At 40.2% G+C, this 20,040-nt stretch overlaps 3 protein-coding genes across 3 annotated transcripts; 1 reads left to right on the top strand and 2 right to left on the bottom strand.

Annotated features, from left to right (window-relative positions):
- Nucleotides 1-2: 2 nt before the first annotated feature.
- On the bottom strand, nucleotides 3-9,187 carry LOC135472625 (spatacsin-like). The gene is made up of 9 exons (XM_064752222.1): nucleotides 9,043-9,187; nucleotides 8,176-8,355; nucleotides 7,293-7,501; nucleotides 6,011-6,189; nucleotides 4,955-5,174; nucleotides 2,384-2,586; nucleotides 1,751-1,857; nucleotides 1,309-1,450; nucleotides 3-82 (listed from the first exon to the last, which is right to left on the bottom strand). The coding sequence occupies exons 1-7, from the start codon at nucleotides 9,157-9,159 to the stop codon at nucleotides 1,841-1,843; spliced, it is 1,125 nt and encodes a 374-aa protein (XP_064608292.1). The 5' UTR covers nucleotides 9,160-9,187; the 3' UTR covers nucleotides 3-82; nucleotides 1,309-1,450; nucleotides 1,751-1,840.
- On the bottom strand, nucleotides 9,160-14,806 carry LOC135473563 (spatacsin-like; the record flags this gene model as incomplete). Its single annotated transcript, XM_064753418.1, has 7 exons — nucleotides 14,616-14,806; nucleotides 13,645-13,814; nucleotides 12,652-12,894; nucleotides 11,331-11,955; nucleotides 10,649-10,769; nucleotides 10,296-10,446; nucleotides 9,160-9,527 (listed from the first exon to the last, which is right to left on the bottom strand). Coding segments are annotated over exons 1-7 (1,869 nt in total), but the record flags the coding sequence as incomplete, so codon positions are not given.
- Nucleotides 14,807-15,153: 347 nt separating this feature from the next.
- LOC135472951 (N-alpha-acetyltransferase 35, NatC auxiliary subunit-like) lies at nucleotides 15,154-17,924 on the top strand. The gene has a single exon (XM_064752694.1). The coding sequence runs from the start codon at nucleotides 15,270-15,272 to the stop codon at nucleotides 17,301-17,303; it is 2,034 nt and encodes a 677-aa protein (XP_064608764.1). The 5' UTR covers nucleotides 15,154-15,269; the 3' UTR covers nucleotides 17,304-17,924.
- Nucleotides 17,925-20,040: the final 2,116 nt, after the last annotated feature.

Here is a 20,040-nt window from a genome sequence, read left to right as displayed (position 1 = left end):
TAGGGTATCTCTCTAACTGCTTCTCCAGGGAGGCAGGGACCAGTTTGCCCAGCAGTTTCTTCCTGCTCACCACTGTGTCCACCTAAAAGATTCCACAGCAAAAGAACAAAAGATTGCCTTTATGTCCATCTCAGTTACGTGATTACTGATTTTAACACTCTGAAAGTTTGAATGGTTTTCACAGCGAAGGTTTTAAATTACCTTGGTAATGAATAAAGGGTGTGCCCAAAATAAGAAGCCCCTAAATTATTCCAGTAACAGAGTGTACATTTTTAAAACTGGAACCTAAATGAATTTATATTAAAATAACAATATTTAACATTTCACATGCTTTTTAGGTAGAGACATTAAATTTGTTGTAGAATACAAACATTTCCAAAATGTCAACAGAAAATCAGTAGGAGGGAATGTCCAACTTAAAGTGAACATAAAGTCAGCCACTAAATCTGAATTAATAAAGTAGTATTCCAGAAATGTTCTAAAAATATTTTAAAACTCTGCACTGGTTATCAATAAAATAAATAGCAAACAATCGCCAGTACCTGGCAACTATTTGGTGACGCCATTTTACCGTGTTAGAGCTGTCTAGAGGGACGTTACAAACCCTAAGCGCTCTCCTGTACCACTGGTATTAAACAATGTGACAATGAAAAAATACAAACAGAAATGCCTGATACCCAACCAAAGGAGTATCAGCTCTGTTCCGTGTTCAAAGCGCCAATGTTTCTTTAGTTTGACGCTCGACACGGTGATGTACGTGGAAACAAGCGTCATGTTTCAAGCAGTCCTGCTCATACTCATCCTGCATGTGTATAAGAATTAGGCCTAGCTGGCTGTACCAAAGGGAATTTACCGAACATAGCATGGCCTTCTCATTTATTACAAACTCTTTCATTCAAATTTTGGGACGATATTTTCATAATAAGTCCGACTGCTAAGGAAAAACAATGCAAAGTCACAATATTTTTCTTCAAGCAATGACTCCAAGGCGGTTTTCCTGCTAGCTCACCCTGGCTCTCCCACCCAACATGTACGTATTGTGATATGGCCGCTGTTTTTCTGCGATAACTCTGTCCTATGTCCTTTTTTGTATGTATATGTAGTGGCAGACCTTTATGTTCACTTTAACAGGTAATCTAAGTCCTGCATAGATAATACCTTTTCTGCAAATTTCAAAGCAGGAGTTTTCCATTATGAACTAAATCTTTTTTATCTAATGACAATATTCATTCAAGAAACTTTGACTTTTAATAGCAAATCTTTCTTGGAATAACTGTTATAAGTAAGGCCAAAAATGTGGTCACTCACACCACATGGTGAATACAGAGCAGTTGCTATGGCAGCGAGTGGGTGTGTCTGCTAAACTCTTCCTCTACTTTTCCATTCATCAGGTTTGTATGATTGACAAAAGCGGCATTGGACAGGCTTGCCTTTAACATGAAACTAGGTACTGAGAAGAAAACAACAAAAAGTTTGTCAGAAATTGGAGATATATTTTTACTGTGTTCACCTCAAAAGCTTTAAATGGGGGCCACCTGCCACAGAGACATAAAGGCAGCATCAAGCATCTAGATGTTAATCTTAAACATGAAATTTAATAAAACATATATTTTTAACCACATATGTAAAGACAAAATGTCATATCTTACAGTACAATCCAGTGCAAATTACAGCTCTTAATGGAATTAGATACCTCAAAGATGGGAACAAATTCTGGAATTAAAGGACAGGTTCTTGATATGTGTCGTACCAGATGGATTTTTGGCCAAAGCATAAAAATTAGTGAGCACTGGAAGCCAAAACTGTTCTTCTGTTAACACCTCATCCAGGCAGTTCAGAGCTAAGGAAGGATCAAGGCTGGAAGAAGAATAACAACATGGTTACCTGTATACAATGTAGAACTTGTCAACAAGTGTCTTCTTATAGACAGGTCTGTGTGTGGAGAGCTTATAGACAGGAATCTGTACGGAGAGCTTACAGGTACATGTCTGGAGAGCTTATAGTTACATGTATAGAGAGCTTATAGACAGGTACATGTATGGAGAGCTTATAGATAGGTACATGTGTGGTGAGCTTATAGACAGGTACACGTATGGAGAGCTTATGGACAGGTATGTGCATGGAGGAGCTTATAAACAGGTACCCTGTATGGGGAGCTTATGACAGGTACATGTGTGGAAGAGGTTATAGAAAGGTACATGTGTGAAGAGGCTTATAGTTTATAGACAGATAGACGTATGGAGAGCTTATAGACAAAAGTCTTGATGGTGGGTTTACAAACAGGTGGATGTATCAAGAGTCAGTTTGTATATGTAAGACTTACTTTCACGTAAAAACCTGCTAACATATACGTACAACTGCCCCGAAAATCACCAAATCTTACCGGTAATAGTCCAGGTAGTCCACATGAGGGAGGGGAGGTTCTCTGTGCAGCAGTACTTGAGGAAGGCTGGGTGGAAGTGGGACAGGCTGAGATAAGCGCTGTCCTGGAGGGGATGGGGAGTTCTCATCACTGATCCTACCCTAACCAGTTGCGACAGAAACAGAGGAAAACACTCCAAGTCAGCCTTGCTGAATACACCGTACCTACGGACAGAAGAGCAGGAACTGGAAACATACTACTAACAGTGAAGACAGAAATACATGTATATTGTAGTTGTACACCAAATAAGAATCTCAGAATGCCGTTACTATAAACAGATCTCCTGAAACAGGCAATACAGTACACCTGAATCTACTACTTCCACACCAAACAGAAAATGCAGACCCACCATACCTGTACAAAAGGAACTACTGACACCATTTGAATGGAACATCTCAGGAGCCTCCATAGCCAAGGTGGTTAGCACGCCAGTATGACACAATGACACAGGAGCCTCCATGGCCGAGGTGGTTAGCATGCCAGTGTGACACAATGATACAGGGGCTTCTGTGGCCGAGGTGATTAGCACGCCAGTGTGACGCAATGACACAGGAGAATCCATGGCCGAGGTGGTTAGCATGCCAGTGTGACACAATGAAACAGGAGCCTACATGGCCGAGGTGGTTAGCATGCCAGTGTGACGCAATGACAGAGGAGCCTCCGTGGCCGAGGTGATTAGCATGCCGGTGTGACACAATGACAGAGGAGCCTCCGTGGCCGAGGTGATTAGCATGCCGGTGTGACGCAATGATACAGGAGCCTCCATGGCCGAGGTGGTTAGCATGCCAGTGTGACGCAATGACACAGAAGCCTCCATGGCCGAGGTGGTTAGCATGCCAGTGTGACGCAATGACACAGAAGCCTCCATGGCCGAGGTGGTTAGCATGCCAGTGTGACACAATGACACAGGAGCCTCCATGGCTGAGGTGGTTAGCATGCCAGTGTGACGCAATGACACAGGAGCCTCCATGGCCGAGGTGGTTAGCATGCCAGTGTGACGCAATGACACAGAAGCCTCCATGGCCGAGGTGGTTAGCATGCCAGTGTGACACAATGAAACAGGAGCCTACATGGCCGAGGTGGTTAGCATGCCAGTGTGACACAATGACAGAGGAGCCTCCGTGGCCGAGGTGATTAGCATGCCGGTGTGACGCAATGATACAGGAGCCTCCATGGCCGAGAAGGTTAGCATGCCAGTGTGACGCAATGACAAAGAAGCCTCCATGGCCGAGGTGGTTAGCATGCCGGTGTGACACAATGACACAGGAGCCTCCATGGCCGAGGTGGTTAGCACGCCAGTGTTACACAATGACACAGAAGCCTCCATGGTCAAGGTGGTTAGCATGCCAGTGTTACACAATGACACAGAAGCCTCCATGGTCAAGGTGGTTAGCATGCCAGTGTGACACAATGACACAGGAGCCTCCATGGCCGAGGTGGTTAGCACGCCAGTGTTACACAATGACACAGAAGCCTCCATGGTCAAGGTGGTTAGCATGCCAGTGTGACACAATGACACAGGAGCCCTCCGTGGCCGAGGTGATTAGCACGCCAGTGTGATGAATAGTGTCGCTGTGAGTTGACGGCCAGCTCATGCTGGCTTCCTCTCCGGCCTTATGTGAGAAGGCCTGACAGAAACCTGCAGATGGTTGTGGGTTTCCCCCAGGCTCTGCCCGGTAACCTCCCACAATAATGTTGGTCGTTGTCATATGAGTGAAATATTCTTAAGTATACAGTATAAAACACCAATCAATATTAAATGGGACACCTTTCATCATCTTCTTTTCCCTCAACAATGTCTTCATTAGGAGAAGGTACACACTAAAGATTTAATCACTTAGGATGCATGCATTCTTGTATGCTGTTAAGTTTTACGTCATACTTAAAAATTTTACTACGAGGTGTCATTAGGTTCATGTGCATATACTGTGTCTTCTTGTGACAGGGCGAGTCCACGCCACTAAAGTGCTACCGCCATTGAAGACACCAGACATGACACCCATCCAGGACCATTATACTAACACCGGGCCAACAAAGTCTTGACCTCTCAGTGCTGAGTGCCAAGCAAGGCAGCAACAAGTACCATTTTTACAGTCTTTGGTATGACCAGAGTTTGAGGCAGATGCTCTAGCCACTGAAACGGTCTTAATCACTTAAGCATTGTCTATTTTCCACTTCAGAATACTGACAGCACTTAGAGCTGTCATAACTCTTAATTATGTAGATCTTATACCACAACTGTAGCTGAATATGTCAAAGCTGAATGGGTTGTTTCTTTTTCACACCTTTCAGCAGCTTTCTGACAAGCAGTGATCATTTCTTATCTTAAGTTACAAAAGAGTTCTGGGTAATCAAAATTCTGTGCTTCAAATGTTGAATATCTCAGTTATACAAGGTACATGTACTTTCTAAGGACTGGCAATACTCACTGACTAACATGTTTTCAAGAGTAAGATTCTTTTGAAAGATTCTCATTTTTAGCTGATTTATTAAAGGAATAAGTTTTTTTGCAATGATGACAATATCACATACCTGGCACACTGATCTTGTAAAATCTGCCTCAAATAATCTGGACAGTTATCCATGTCCTCAATGATGTCTGCAGCCAATGGTGGAAGAGTTTGCATCTGATCATGGCGCACAGAATCTCCAAGAAAGCTGAATTCCAACCAATCCTGAAGCACCTTTCTGTTGCAGTGTGACAGGAAATAATCCCATAATACAGTGCTGTCAAAATCTGTCAGAGATATGTCTGTGAAGAGGAGAAAAGCATGATTTATATATCTATTTACCAGACAACTGGAGAGCAGGGTAGAAATATGGGATGCATACATGCACCAGTGCACCTAAATATTTGCCAGTGTATTCAAGGTCAGGGCATTTGTTTACAATGATTTCTTAATATTAATGCAGTAGATATTTCCATAATATGAATTGGTGCATGCAGATAATTGCCATTGCATGTACATGTAGATTATGTAGTCAGTCCATATATTTATGGACTTTTTTATGCCTTATCCTCATACTGGCTTCCTTTCCAGGGATTGAATTTAAGAAATAAAGTTACATACATCTAACATCTTGTCATTAAATCAACAAAAAAGACCAAAATGATTATACTGTCACAATTATGACTGTTTATCTCTACATAAGGATTGTAGAGCAGTGACTTCAAAATCATTGCAGTGGTAAACGACACTGTGGGGAGCTTGTCCACAAATTTACCACACAGGTCTTTGATATGCAAATTGTGAACTGCATTTGGCAATTCTTGTATTATGGGTGGGAACTACAACCCTGTGAACGGCTGAAGACATGTTGAGCTATGAGGTAAAACCTTCCTTGGTATGCAAATATCTACCAACAAATGGCTATGTGTATACCACGGTTGCCACTGCATTATGACTGGCCAACCAACCTGGACACCGCCACTGCCATCTGCAGCATCTGATCCTCCTGTCACAATAGCTCTCCTTAATTCTTACAAGCAAGTTAAAAACGGATACACTGTATACCAAAGTAAGGCAGTGATTGCCTGACAGACAAACATGACCGCAGCAATACACATTCACCTCCCAAAAGTCATACCTTTGCCAGATGCATCCAATAAAATTCTTTGCCTTCTTTGAAAATTCCAGTGCAGGAGCCAATCAAAAAGAACATGATCTGCTGGGCTGCCACGCCTTGTTTCCCCACTCCCCACCCTGAGGATACGACTTGGGGAGTCAGGCAGACATTCTGACACATCAGCTGTCTTCTCCCACAATCTGTTAAATGAAACATAGCACAGTGACATTAAGTGTGCTTTATTAACTGTTACTTAGTTATAAATAATAAAATCTTCTACTCGAGGGTCATTATAAGTCAGGGTTTCTTTCCACAAATCAATCATGGCATAACAAACCATAGAAACACATGTCTTCACCATGGAAACTTTATGGCAGTCATGGCAGTTACAATTAGCTAAGCATATGATCATTCTGCACAATTCAGACCTATTATTAAACATTATGTGGATGGGTCAATGAAAAAGTAAGACATTTTATAAAAGAAAGAAAATCTACTAAAAGATAGGATATGAATTTTGCATTATGACCAGCACGATGAACCCTGCATAAACCAATACATAATTTGAAATCAGATTTTTCATCAACAGGTTAAAGCCAATAAAACTGATTTTGTCCTGTCAACCCTCATATTCAATAACCTTATTATACTCCTGCAGACTTTTAAGATGGACAGCACTACAGAAGCTTTCTTGCCCCTGACCCTACATGTATGTCTTTAACTTCCTTGGTTTTGTAATCTGGGGTAAATACAGTGGTATTGTTTTGTGATCTGGTAAATACAGTGGCACTATTTTGTGCTCCGGCCAAATACGCTGGCATTCTTTTGTGACCTAGGTAAATACGGTGGCACTATTTTGTGATCTGGGTAAATATATGTACAGTGGCATTTTTCTTGTGATCTGGCTTCATACAGTGGTATTGTTTTGTGATCTGGGGTAAATACAGTGGTATTGTTTTGTGATCTGGTAAATAAAGTGGCACTATATTGTGCTCTGGCCAAATATCGTGGCATTCTTCTGTGACCTGGGTAATGCAGTGATATTGTTTTGTGATCTGGGTAAATATAGCATTGTTGTTTTGTGATGCGGGTAAAAAGAATATCATTGTTTTTTCTTTATCTGGTTAATACAATGTCAATCTTTACTGTAGACAGCCAAACAAATCATAAATGATGAGTATAAGCATTGTCATCCAAACATAAAACATCATGTGCCCTATTTACTAAAGAACTTGTCCCAATTTGTGCTGCCGAATTTTCGTCCACATTAATTTGTACTTCTGATAGACATGTATCTTCTCACCTAGAATCTTTTGCTGTTTGTATTTCTGCCATCTCTTTACCATGCAGTTCAGTATATGCCTCAGACAACAGATTGTAGAACTCCAGTACTGAAGACTGCTCTGTGGTCAGAGCAGTCAGTTTCTTCAATTCTCTCAGAGTGAAGTCCCGTTGTCGGACATCTCTAGAGAACAACACAAACTCCCAGAGCTTACCGGCTACACTAAATCCCTGTAATGGAGGATAGAACCACAGGTGACTTTTGGTGTTTCTCAAATCTCTACACAGCTAGATAAGTACTGACAGTTCTAAAGATTTAAATGTAAATGAAAATTCTTGATTGTTTTTTTTTTTTGGTGCAAAAATACACCTCAAATTGCACTCATGATTAAATTGCACCTTATGCATGATTCTCAGAATTCTACACTCCTTATACATTAGACAGGTGTTTAGAGGTTTTTAAGCTGAAATGTTTAAATTTCAGAACCAAATGTATTATTTTGTGACATTTATTTGAGTATAAAAATGCAAGTTTTTGGTGAAATTTAAGGTCATTGACTGCACTGTCTTTCTTGAAAGATAATTAACAATATATTCTACTCATTTCACTTTTTCTGATGCCAGAGTGTCACCCATTTTTAAAAGCTCTGTGTTTTGTTCACACTTAAGATCTCATTACAGTTAAAACAAACCCACAAAATCTGATTTAAGGACAAAGCTGGTTCACAAATATTTCAAATCCACAACTGTCACAGAAAAATGCATGACAATGTGTGCTATAGCCACACAAAACATTTGACTTTGAATTCCTAGCAATATAAATGATAAAGTAAAGCTTACACTGATCTAGCCAATTAAAAAAACATATACAGAAGTATGTCTTAGGATACACTTAGGAATCTTACCAGGGAAGATAGCAACTGTTTTGCAGACTCTATCTCCTGATTGTGCAGGTATTTTAAGGTTCGTTGCAAAGATGCATGGATAAAAGCAGAGTGTCCAGCCTTTTGTCTGTGACCACGCTGCGATAGATACTGCTGAACCGTCAGCATACTGTTCGAGATGACCCCTTTCTCAATCACATCCTGAACAACAGATGTACATGTAGAGTAGTACAGCTAAACATGTATCATGTGCATGCAATGATAGTCAATGTCTGACACTGACATAATAATTTGCTACATCTGAATTTGAAAATAACTGACAAATAATTACAGACTGCATATGTACACAAAACACATATCCCTATCTCCGCTTTTTGTAGGTACACAATGTTGAGAAACACACCCACATCTATGCGGTTAATTATGGCCTACCCACATTATAACACTTTCTACCAAATTTCCTACAAATATAACATTTCAAATAATGTGACCGAATTGGAAAAGCGAACAAATGGTCTTAAAAATGAAAGCAATGATCTTTAACAATTAATCATACCATAACAGCAGTGGAAAGAAAGTGTGCACCTACACTTACTTGATAAGGTTCTGAGATCTCTTGCTTACACCACTGACAAACAGGTGCGCAAACACCTACCCAGAGATTGAACAGGTGGAGTTGGACAGGTGTTTAACAGTATACTTACAAATTTTTCACCACTGTACGTACGACAGCCGTTAAATTAATAGGCAGAGTAACCCAGATTGCATGGTGTACACCCACAAACCTTCTGATCTTCAAATCAATATGCACCTTGCATAAAAAATATATTTAATGGAATTTGTATCAATTGAAAAAAACAAAATAAGAAGAGAGTAGTGAGCCCTTACGTTAGAGTCCATGTCGGCCCATTCTGAGTGTTCCCTCTGGGAGTCTGTCCCCACCCCCTCCTCAGTGTCTGCGGCCTGTAATGGCCGGGCAGTCAGAGCAGACTTAGCCAGCAGCATCCTCTGGAAGCGTCTCAGCTGGCCTATCTTTAACATCAGCTTTCCCGCAATCCCCTCCAGGACTTCCACCTCCTGACTCTCCTCGGGGAAGGGGGAAGGGGAGCCCCAGCAGTCGCGCACCACAACCAGCGCATCAGCCTGTAGTCCGTACAGATGATGAAGTGTGACTGACAATAGCTGCTCCGCAAACTGTCGTGACTGCGCCTCAGCAACGCTCTCCCTTACACACTGCACCAGGAGGTCAAGGGCTGGTTCCACCTGGCTGAAGTTCTCCTCATGACTGTATGACGGCACCCAGGAGAATGTCGCACTGCCATCAGCGCCATCTGAGGAAGGGGAGCTAACTTTGGTCCTGTTACTTGAGAACACTGCATGGGAGAAAGCAGAGTACTAGGCTGTTTTAGTTACTTTGCAAGAGACATATTGCTTAAAATTAAAAAGTTTTTTGCAGTAAAAAGTTCAATTTGTGAATGTTGGGTAGGTAGGTAAAGCTTTCTCCTGAAGTGTGGATTCTATGTATATAAAAGGGTATTTAACAGGTGAAAATTTTCTAGAGGTTATGTCTTGAAGAATATGTGTGCATTCATATAAATGCAAAACTTTGGCTGGTACCACAGCTACCAAAGAGCTTGTCTGTACATGAATGCCAATCCTCAGCTCAATTTGTAAAGTATGTCAATTAACACACATAAAGGGCATTCACAATGGAACATTCCCTCATCTTATTTTGCCATTATGAAAAACCTGAGCTCAATACATGCAGTACTTTTTAAGATTACCACCCCTAAAATTGACTTTACCAGTGATTCTAATACACAAGACACAACAGACTAAGCGGTGAATATTGTAATTTACCATAAATAATTCAACACAGAGCATCAACAACAAAACATGCCCATTGTGTTATTGTGCTTTAGAGGTATGCAAAACATGAACTCAGTACATACAGTACTTTTTGGAATACCACCTCTAATATTTACTTTAACATGACTTCCACCCCTATAGGACGCAGACACCGATGCTGATGCTTAGGGTGTGACAAAGTACAGGTGTGGTAAAAACTAGAATGTACAATGTAAAGGGTGGACATCAGCATAGGTCAATTGTACATGTATATACAGAGATTTAACACTTACAGTTTTCTTTGCTCTTGAGGAAAAAGGTCACAGTGTCCAGTTGCCTGTGTTTGAGACCTGTTTCCAGGGTGTTGATGGGAATTGTGCAGCGATCCCACTTGTTCAAGTGACACAACACATCAGCAGTCCCTGCTCCTCCGTATAACATGACCTGAAATTAACAACAGTCCCAAATTTAGAATATCTCATGCCTGTGATTCAGGAAAACTGAATTTCCACATAATTATTTTGACATTTTCACATGGCTAACCTAAGGATCAAGTTTAGAGATAATGAAAAACTCAGCACATGAATGTGTATAGAGGAAAATAGATAGGCCACAGCACAAGTTGAATGAATCAGCATTGACTTACACTGCTGACCAATTGTTCCTGACCAGCCAACTGACCCACTGTGGCTAGAGTGTTGGGTGTCAGTAATAAATGAGGATGTCCAGGAGCGTCTGATAACAGCAGTATCTCCCCAGGGCTGAATCTGTACAAAAAAAAGACACAGTCCAGGTAAATCACAGCACATCAACAATGGGACTCATCAAAAAGCACAAAAAATACAAGCTCAAGCCCACTATAAATATTCATGTCCAGATAATATATCAGATCTATTTCATAAAACACAACCTGTAAGCTGCATCAAATTTGCACATTTTACCCGATTCTAAGAGTTCCATTGATATTAGAAAGGTGTTTTTATGTTCATTTGGAAGGCAGTATGATATCATACTGAGGAAATGTAAGGTTCAGCATAGTGCCTCTGATAATGCACTTTTGGGGGCAAAATTTTATGTGATAATCAATGTCTTTACATGAACATGCACTTTATACAGTGGTCATGAAATTTCAAGAACAACAGCTTAACATATTACTAAGAAAGTTACCAATTCACACTCATGTTAAAAGATGATTACTACAGGTGTTGGGATAGTGTAAAGCATTCAAGAACTTGCAGTCACAAGATTTCCTCAAATTTTAATTATATATCTTATTCCTACATAAACTTGCCACGAAAAATTTGAAAATTTTGCGATACTGCACATACCCATGAATGATAACAGTGCCTTGAGTGGTGTTACAGATCCCAAGGTGGAATTCCGTCAAACCTCCTGACTTTACGTCAACACTATTTGCAGACACAACCACTTGGTGGATATTAGCCGTTAATGTTACATCCAGGGCTATCTCTTTCACGATCTTCAATTCAGATGTTAACACTGTGGTGTCAGTCACAGGTTGATGCTTCTTTCTGAATCCAGTGATAGCGGTTTTCCCATTCGGAGTAGTTCTCTTTGATCCTTCGTCATAACAACCGAGATACCATGGTGTTTGACTAGTGACTGAGTTTAAAGTTAGCAGCTCTGCCATCTGACTTCTCCAGGGTGGATCGCCTAAGGTGGTTGTGACAAATGTTTCTGCCTTAGCAGTTCTGAGAGTGGACAGCTCAGTGAATGTCTCATCACCAAGTGCACTACTCATATATTTCAAACTGGCTGGAAAAGCCGCCACAAAGCTCCTCAGACTCAAGTGAAAGAGCTGATTAGAATGGCTGATCAGGCAGAGATAATCCAAATCCTCTGACAGTTCCCACCAAACAAGCGCTTCTTTCGGAATGTGTTGGGCTAGGTCCAGCCATGCTAGTAACCCTCCACTGGTTACGCTGTACACAACTAGCAAGATTAAGGTCATTATGCAGTTGTGAACCACTGGTTGCGTATGTACTGTATATATTGTATGCTTTTAACCCATATTATTCATAAAGAGTAGATATATATCAGGGTTACTGTTGTTTATTAAATGTCATTCTATAAAAATATATGCTACGTAAAAATACAAAAACTACACAGGTGGAAAACCAAATCTCCAGATGAAAACTGCATTAGAACTTGCATGTCAACTCTTTCATATTTTTTCATGTACATGTGTACATGTGCTAAATTATGCTTGTGTTTCTGTCATACTTAACAATTTTTAGTATCATGCCAAAGACACCAGACATAACACTCTATCCAGTCAAATTATATTGACCAATCAATGCTGTTTCCTTGTTCTACCCTCTCAGCGTTAAGCAGAGAGGTAGGAACAACTACCATTTTTAAAGCCTATGGCATTACCCGATCTGGATTTGTCTCCCAACTTCAAAATCAAGTAATTGAAGCAAAAATTAAACTTGCTTATCAAGTTAATAGAAAGAAGCAATTAAAAAGTGCTGATGGCTAAACTGGCTACCGTTAGGCATGTAACAAACAATAACTCTCTTGCCGAAGTGTAAGTCTTGAATTACAAACCCCAGACATCCTAAAACATAACAAAACAAACAGTAGTGCAAACAAACTTTTTCAAAAAACTCAACAACTCAAGGATACAGAGTTTCTGACTATTTGAATCATAAGCCACTAGGACATCTCTCTTCACAGTCCAGTACGGGCAAGAGACTGGAGACCCGGGGTCAGCTGGGGAGGTATGGATATGGTTCAGGGATAGGACAGATAGCGCAGTCACCGGCTCATCTCGCCTCAACTGAAGGGAGACTACTGTGGAATTGCCACAGTTCAAACAGATGATATTTCCTCTGTAACTAAGCAGTTCCAGACTCGTTGGCACAACATCTACAACAAAACAGTATAAAGTAAAAAACTTACACATCTATGCATCAACACACTGTAGTTTTACCCCCTTAACTTTTAATTAAAGATGCTATACCAGAGATTTCGGACAAAAACAAAAAACATAATAGTATTTTCTAATCAAATCAAATTTTCCATATTTAGTGAAAATGACTTGAATTATTGTCTAGCAGTAAATACCAGACTTGTACTATTTAAATTGAAAAAAAAATTTAAATTCTAAAGTTACAATGTGACCCAAATTCTCATTAATTTATCAAGGTAATTATTTGGGATATTCTAAAACAGTCAAAATTTCCCCAAAACATCCCATATACCTTTTTAACTTCCTGCTTTTTTGTGTTTTTTCCCCCCGGTTCTTGCATGCGTACTGATACAGGCGATTTGCTGTTTATTGCCATACTCAACATTTTCTCATTTACTCAACAATCATACAAACGGAGAACAGAAGGTAGGAGAAAATCTGCATCTCACCAAATTATGGAAACCAATCATGACAAATAAACAAATGCATACTTTCACAAAACGTGTCTGCTTTGTGAAGTATAAGCACTCTGAACAATGTTCCGCTTCATAATATGACATGATTCCAAAGAAAATCTGGGTACAAAGGTTTGTGAGCTAAATTTAAACATGCCACCATATTTAAATGTCAAAGAAAACAGCTGACACATACACATTACAGCCTAATGTCATATATGCAGAGTGCATTTGTTTAGCTGTCAACCTTACCTCTGTTCTCTAGTAACTGTTTGATAAATGCTGCCTCATATGCATACACTGTCTCTAAAGTGCCACTTCTGAGAGTATAGACGGATATACCAAGGTTTTTGTCAACTACACAGAATGCTGGACACTGCACTTCATCCTCATCAACACCTGTATCTGCCAGCCAACTGAAACTGAAACCACCAGAAAACAGAGAGGTTAAAATTTATCTGACACTACTGCTGTAAACCAAAAACAAAACTGCTGTAAAACAAAAAAAATTTCCTATTTATTATGATTATTATTTGGGGGGGGGGGGGGAGGGGGCCATTATTTGGGTCATATTCACACAAGGTCTACTCAATAAAACTAGCTTACAATCTAGTAACGGATCCAACACCACAGCTGCGCTACATGCAGTTCTGATTTCCTGCTCTTAGTCTCACCTGTTACTCTTGAAATAAACCTGTCGTTTCAGGAGGGCAGGCAAGATATTATTTATTTATGGATTTATATATTTATCAATTTATTTATCTGATAGGTTTCACGATCATTGTATATCTATTCATTTATTCTTTTATTTGGGGCTTTTATGCTCTACCAGTACACAAGAATACTTTTCTTATATGATATCACAGTCAGAAATACAAGTGGAAGAAACTAATGGGAAAAGTGCAGTGGAAATCACCTGACCAGACTCACATTGTAAAGCTGTGTATGCAAAAGAAAATTCATGAAAATAAAGATCTTTGATTACCGGTAAGTATAATTTAACTGCACCAGAGTAAATTTCCACTTTCTTTCTAAGTTTTAAAATTCAATCTATAATTAAATTACTTTCAAAACAGCACAAGGTAGAAAATGCAATATACAATTAGGTGACGAACAAGACAGGCAATGTCAAGAAGTGTAAGGAAAATATCGGATGTGATAGTCACTAGGAGGCGTTCTTTTTCTGATCTGTTGCATTGATGTGCATTCAAACTGGACTGTACCTCTCAACACCCTCTATAACATGTCGTCCAGCTACGTTGTCACGAGCAATATCGACGACTGTTAACTCCCCACATGTGGATAAAAATGCAAGTTTATTACAAGCCAACGAAGGCAAAATACACTTGGCATCACTACATGGTAATGAAGTCTTGAATTTCTGAACGATGCATTTCATTGCTGAGTCCTCCATCGCGCTGTCTGCTTTCTATTCAGGTAAATCACATGACTTCTTCTAGAGACACCTGGCGGAAAGGAACCTAGCTGGGTGAACAAGGTATAAAACTTGTTACCAACACGGAAACAATATTTATCAATATTTGGTAAATCCCACCAAATAAACCCATAATCTAATGATATATTACATCTAACGTCATATTTACAACTATGAACGGTAATTGGTCATAAAAAGTAAATATAATTTATTTCTGATGCAGCCGTTTTCCATTCGTCTCAAAATTTTGTTTTTCTGCTGAGATTGGGTTATCTGCCCCTACGTTGCTTTTCTCAAAATGCCGGGAAGCGCACTTGTCAGTGAAATGGAGAAAGACAACCTTAAAAACGAGGAAGACAAGCTTGTGAGGCCAAAATACAACTGGAAAGATATCACTTCGGAGTTTCTGGAATCATGTTCAGATCTCAAGCTTGGTGAACTGATGCATGATGAAGTGTTTGGTCTGTTTGAAGCGATGTCAGCCATCGAAATGATGGACCCGAAAATGGATGCTGGCATGATGTGTAACCAAATCAAACGAAAAGTCATGACTTTAGAGAAGTCTGTTGAAGCAGGGACTGTCAAAATTAAGGATCTCTCTGCTGAAGAGCAGATTGGCATAACAGACGCCACTTTAGCCTGCATGGTAACTTGGCTAGAAGGCCATTCTTTAGCTCAAACTGTGTTTACAAATCTATATCTGCATAATCCTTACATTATTGAGGACAGGTGTACTAAGGCTATCAGCATGTGTTTCTTAAAGATTGTGGACCTGATTCGAGACCGCATTAATCGTGCTAATGTGTTTGAGGAGGAAGACTTCCAGCCGATGACATACGGGTTTAAAATGTGCGGAGACGTGACTGATGTTCGTGTCATGGGAATGATGAAGGAAGTAGAAGATGAATATAACCGTGTGCTGAAAAACACAAGAGTGAAGTCTGGAGAAGAACGAGATGCAGCCACCGAGAAAAAGCATGAGCTGGCAGTGGCGGTTCACACCCGCATTCGCTTTTACAGATTATTTCTGTCCATGCTGATTTCTTTCACGAAAGACAAATGTGAAGGTGTGCCTCAAGCACAGAAGATTCTCGAGCAATTGACTGAGCTCGTTCCTATCATGAAGAAAACGGAACCTTTGGGAATTCAGCCGGAACAAAGGGAGGTAACCAAAAACGACTATCCAACAATTATGGGGTTTGAACCCATCATTAACCAACGTCTACTTCCACCCACTTTCCCTCGATACACTGTCATTAAAAGTCGCTCTGAGGCTCTGTCGTACCTGGAACAGTTAGCAGACAAACTGAAGGTGGTTTGTGCACTTCCTTCAGTATCCTCCCTGCACAGCATTCTAGAGATATTCCTGGACTTTAGTAAATCAGCCCCTTGTGTGTTGTCCAGATCACTGCTACAACTGACTTTTCTACCTCCGAGCAGGAAGATTTTCGGCACGATTACTGTTGTGGATGCCATTAAGGACACTATTCGAAACTTTATAGCACCTCCGTCTCTTATTGCTAAGTCATTGCTGTATAACAACCCCCAGGCTAAAGAGTATGTGGATGGTTTCCTTTCACATGCTGTGCGGCCAATCTGTACCATCTACCAGATCACAGGACATAATCGTGCTCGACAGAGAGACAAGTGGGCTCATCTGATGGAGGACATGGCTTCGCTTCAGGATGAAGCTGACAAAGTAGATGCTTACCTGCACAACATCCTGATGAAGACTGACCCAAGTCGTCAACACCTGGCCTGCTTTGGCACCTGGGTGTTGTACCACACCCTACAGGTCATGATTCACTACACACTGTCTGGTTTTGAGCTGGAGTTGTACGCCACATATGAGTATCATTATGTTTTCTGGTACCTTCATGAACTGCTGTATGCCTGGCTTGCCTCGACTCTCACACGAGCCTCCAGCTTTCTCTCAGAGCACGAGGCTCTGACAGAACAACAGACGAAGGGGAGGAGTAACAAGAAGAACAAGAAGAAGAAAAAGCCAAAGCCGAATGGTAAAGAGTTGCTGCTCACACAGGGGGCACAGCAACTCTGTGGTGGGTACTATAAGGCTCTGGTCGGATTTCGTCTCGATGGCAAGATGAAACAGCCAAGCTTTGAATTTGACAGTGAAGAAGTGCGCTACACACACCGCTTCTCTCCCTTTGGTAATGTCATCACTCCCCCTATGGTTCAGTATACGCAGTTCTGCGAAATGTCGGATCTGAACCGATATGAGTTCCCGCTGTCTGCGGCAGAAATGTACTCTATGGCCTATAAGTGCTTTTATCAGGCTAAGGCTATTTATGAGTCCATCTCCAACCCCAGTGAAGAGGTTCAAAATCTGATTAAGATTGCCAAAACAAACTTTGTGGTCATGAAATTGCTGATGGGAGGACACAAAAAGGACTCCCAGAGCCCACCTGAGTTTGAGTTTAACCACAGTAAAGTGTTTCCGGTCATCAAAATCTGATCATTAGATAGAATGACTGCCTACCTGTATGTGAAATACGAACTTTAGAAACCTAGGCAGTGATAAGGTGTGTTTTCTTTTGAACATAAGAGGGCTCACAAACTGCTAGTATGGAACCCTGCTATAACATTTTTACAACATTCTGTTACTAATAATGCACATTCATGGTCATTGTATTTTATGTCGTACAAATAAGAAATGATCACAGAAGTTTTGGGTAATGTCATTCAGGTGCTGGCCACTCCAGGATTTCTAAAATATTATACTTGAGCTTTTAGTGTGCATGTAAAGTTGCAAACACAAACCAGAGTTGTATTCAAACTGGGACTCTGACCTGTCCAATAGGCAAAAGGTTAAACTTTAGTGTTTGCATTTAATATCTTCTAATATTGAGTGCAAATCATCAATTTTTGCTAAAAGACATTTTGGATCTTGTGGTGATTTGTATAGATCAATATTTTGACTGGTGCAAATTCGAGGTTGAGTTTTAAAATGCTCCTGAATACATCCCTGATGGGACAGCTCGGTTGTTTGAGTTTCCATTTGCCTTGCATGACCAGCCTATAACTTAACCAAACCATTGAATCAAACTATTAAGTGAACACATTGCTTTCCTGCACCTCTGAAAATATTAAAGGCAGTGGATTTCTAAAACCTCTGAAAGGCTATTGAGAAAGTTAATCTAAGAGATTTACCTTTTTTTTTCACTGAATTAAATAAAGTCAAGTATTTGGATACATTGGTGGGATTTATGGACACCTTTGACTGAGTTAGGGTGATGGCATTTTTAAGTTGACAATCTTAAGCATGGAGTGTTGTAAGTTGAGATATCCAAATACAGGTGTCCAACTGAATTTAATTCTGTGGGAAAAATATACTAGTAAGTTTTAGTTGGTTTTGCATTTTTGGTGTTTGTTGTAAATGTGTGAAGCTACATTTGTCACGAAACCTGGTGCTGATTTGTCACAGTAATAACTTAACAATACGCAGTACTTGGAGGATGTTGCATTCTCATTCAATTGTCTAGTCATGCTGGGCTTCTTCATTGATGTGTAACTCACTCGAGAATATTTCACTAATTCATGTACAAAAATTGTTTTTGCCATGTGACAAAAAAAGCAGAAGAATTTTCAATGAAATGATAAGCTGTTCATGTCAGCGCAAAAAAAAGGATAAGTTTTGCATGGGGTTCTTGGTGGTAATAAGCCAACCCATACGGCCATTCATGTACACTTTCCTTCCACTAAGTTGACGTACACCTTAAGCCCGCTTTGACACTGTGTGTGACGTGTGGAAGTGTTCAGCACTTACTGGCCGAAGTTCAGCGGTGTGCTCCACGCCCTTCTTGTACTCTTGTCTTAATATCGATTGCGGTCGTATGTAAGCCTAAGTGAAGTAGTATTAAGTTTACCTGGTAAATTTATTTATTTATTTGATTGGTGTTTTACTCAAGAATATTTCACTTATACGACGGTGGCCAGCATTATGGTGGGAGGAAACTGGGCAGAGCGCGGTAGAAACCCATGACCATCCGCAGGTTGCTGACAGACCTTCCCACGTACGGCCGTAGAGGAAGCCAGCATGAGATGGATTTCGACTCAGAGCGACCGCATTGGTTCGAGGTTCCTGAGTCATTACGCTGTGTTAGTTTGCCAACCAACTGAGCCACGGAGGCCCCCGTATACCTATATATTGGGTAAAAACCCAATCAAATATTTGCTGAAAGTGGGTTGATTGATAGTCGTGAACCTCTCCAAAATTGAGAATAAAGCGTACCAAAGATCGATGATCGTGTCTTTTTGAATATGTGAGAATGAAGACATTTCTTGGGTTTTCTTCGGTGTTGCAAGGGTTTAAACTGACAAGAGGCCGTATTTCCCAGCTTATATGTGACGTGTAGCTTAATGTACGTGTAACTTGCCAGTTACCACACTGTCGTCGCAGCTCTTGTTTTACTGTATGCCTTCCATCATAATCCACCACAACATTCTTGAGTACGGCGTAAAACGCCAGTCAAATAGAAAAAACTAATAATAATTTCTTATCTTTCCTGATTCCGAGAGAGCTGTTAATCTTATAGAAAGGTGTTCTGAGGTTTACTTGAAGAAAATCATATCCTGTATAATAGATATGAAATCTGTTTCACTTTTCTCAGCTTAAATCTCCGAAAGACAATGTTAATGTGGAAGGTAAGCTGGGAAAAATGGCCAATCGATCTCAGAGCTAACTGTATGGCAAAATTAAACTTTCAGCACAAAAAATAATAACCTTTTTATTTTATAACCTTTGTTTGCCGCTAAAATGCTTTCTGTGTTGACAGAATTTTATATCAAACGCTTTAAACTTAAATCTGATAGCAAGACTATCAAAGTGGTGGCCTGTGCGAGACACATATGCAAATCTTTCCGGTCGTTATTTCGTACGAAAACTTTTTTTTAGGCTCTGCCAGGTTTCCCTCCATAATGCAGACCGCCGTCTTGTAAGTGAAATATTCTTGAGTGCAGCGTAAAACACCAATCAAATGAATTCAAAAGTCCATAATAATCACCATTCACAGAACGTCTGTACCTAGAATTTATAAGCGGGTCTCGTGATAACTTTAGACCCATTTTAACACAGTAAACAGTACGCTTTTTGGTACGAGTCCGATATTTACTGCTGATGGGAAATAATTTGAACTATTTTTGTGTACAACAAAACATTTGATTTGATCAGCAAGTATGTTTTTTTTTTTGGC

The sequence above is a fragment of the Liolophura sinensis genome, chromosome 8 (assembly GCF_032854445.1).
Source record: "Liolophura sinensis isolate JHLJ2023 chromosome 8, CUHK_Ljap_v2, whole genome shotgun sequence".
NCBI classification, from domain to species: Eukaryota; Metazoa; Mollusca; class Polyplacophora; order Chitonida; family Chitonidae; genus Liolophura; species Liolophura sinensis.
This window is presented reverse-complemented; position numbering and strand designations above follow the sequence as displayed.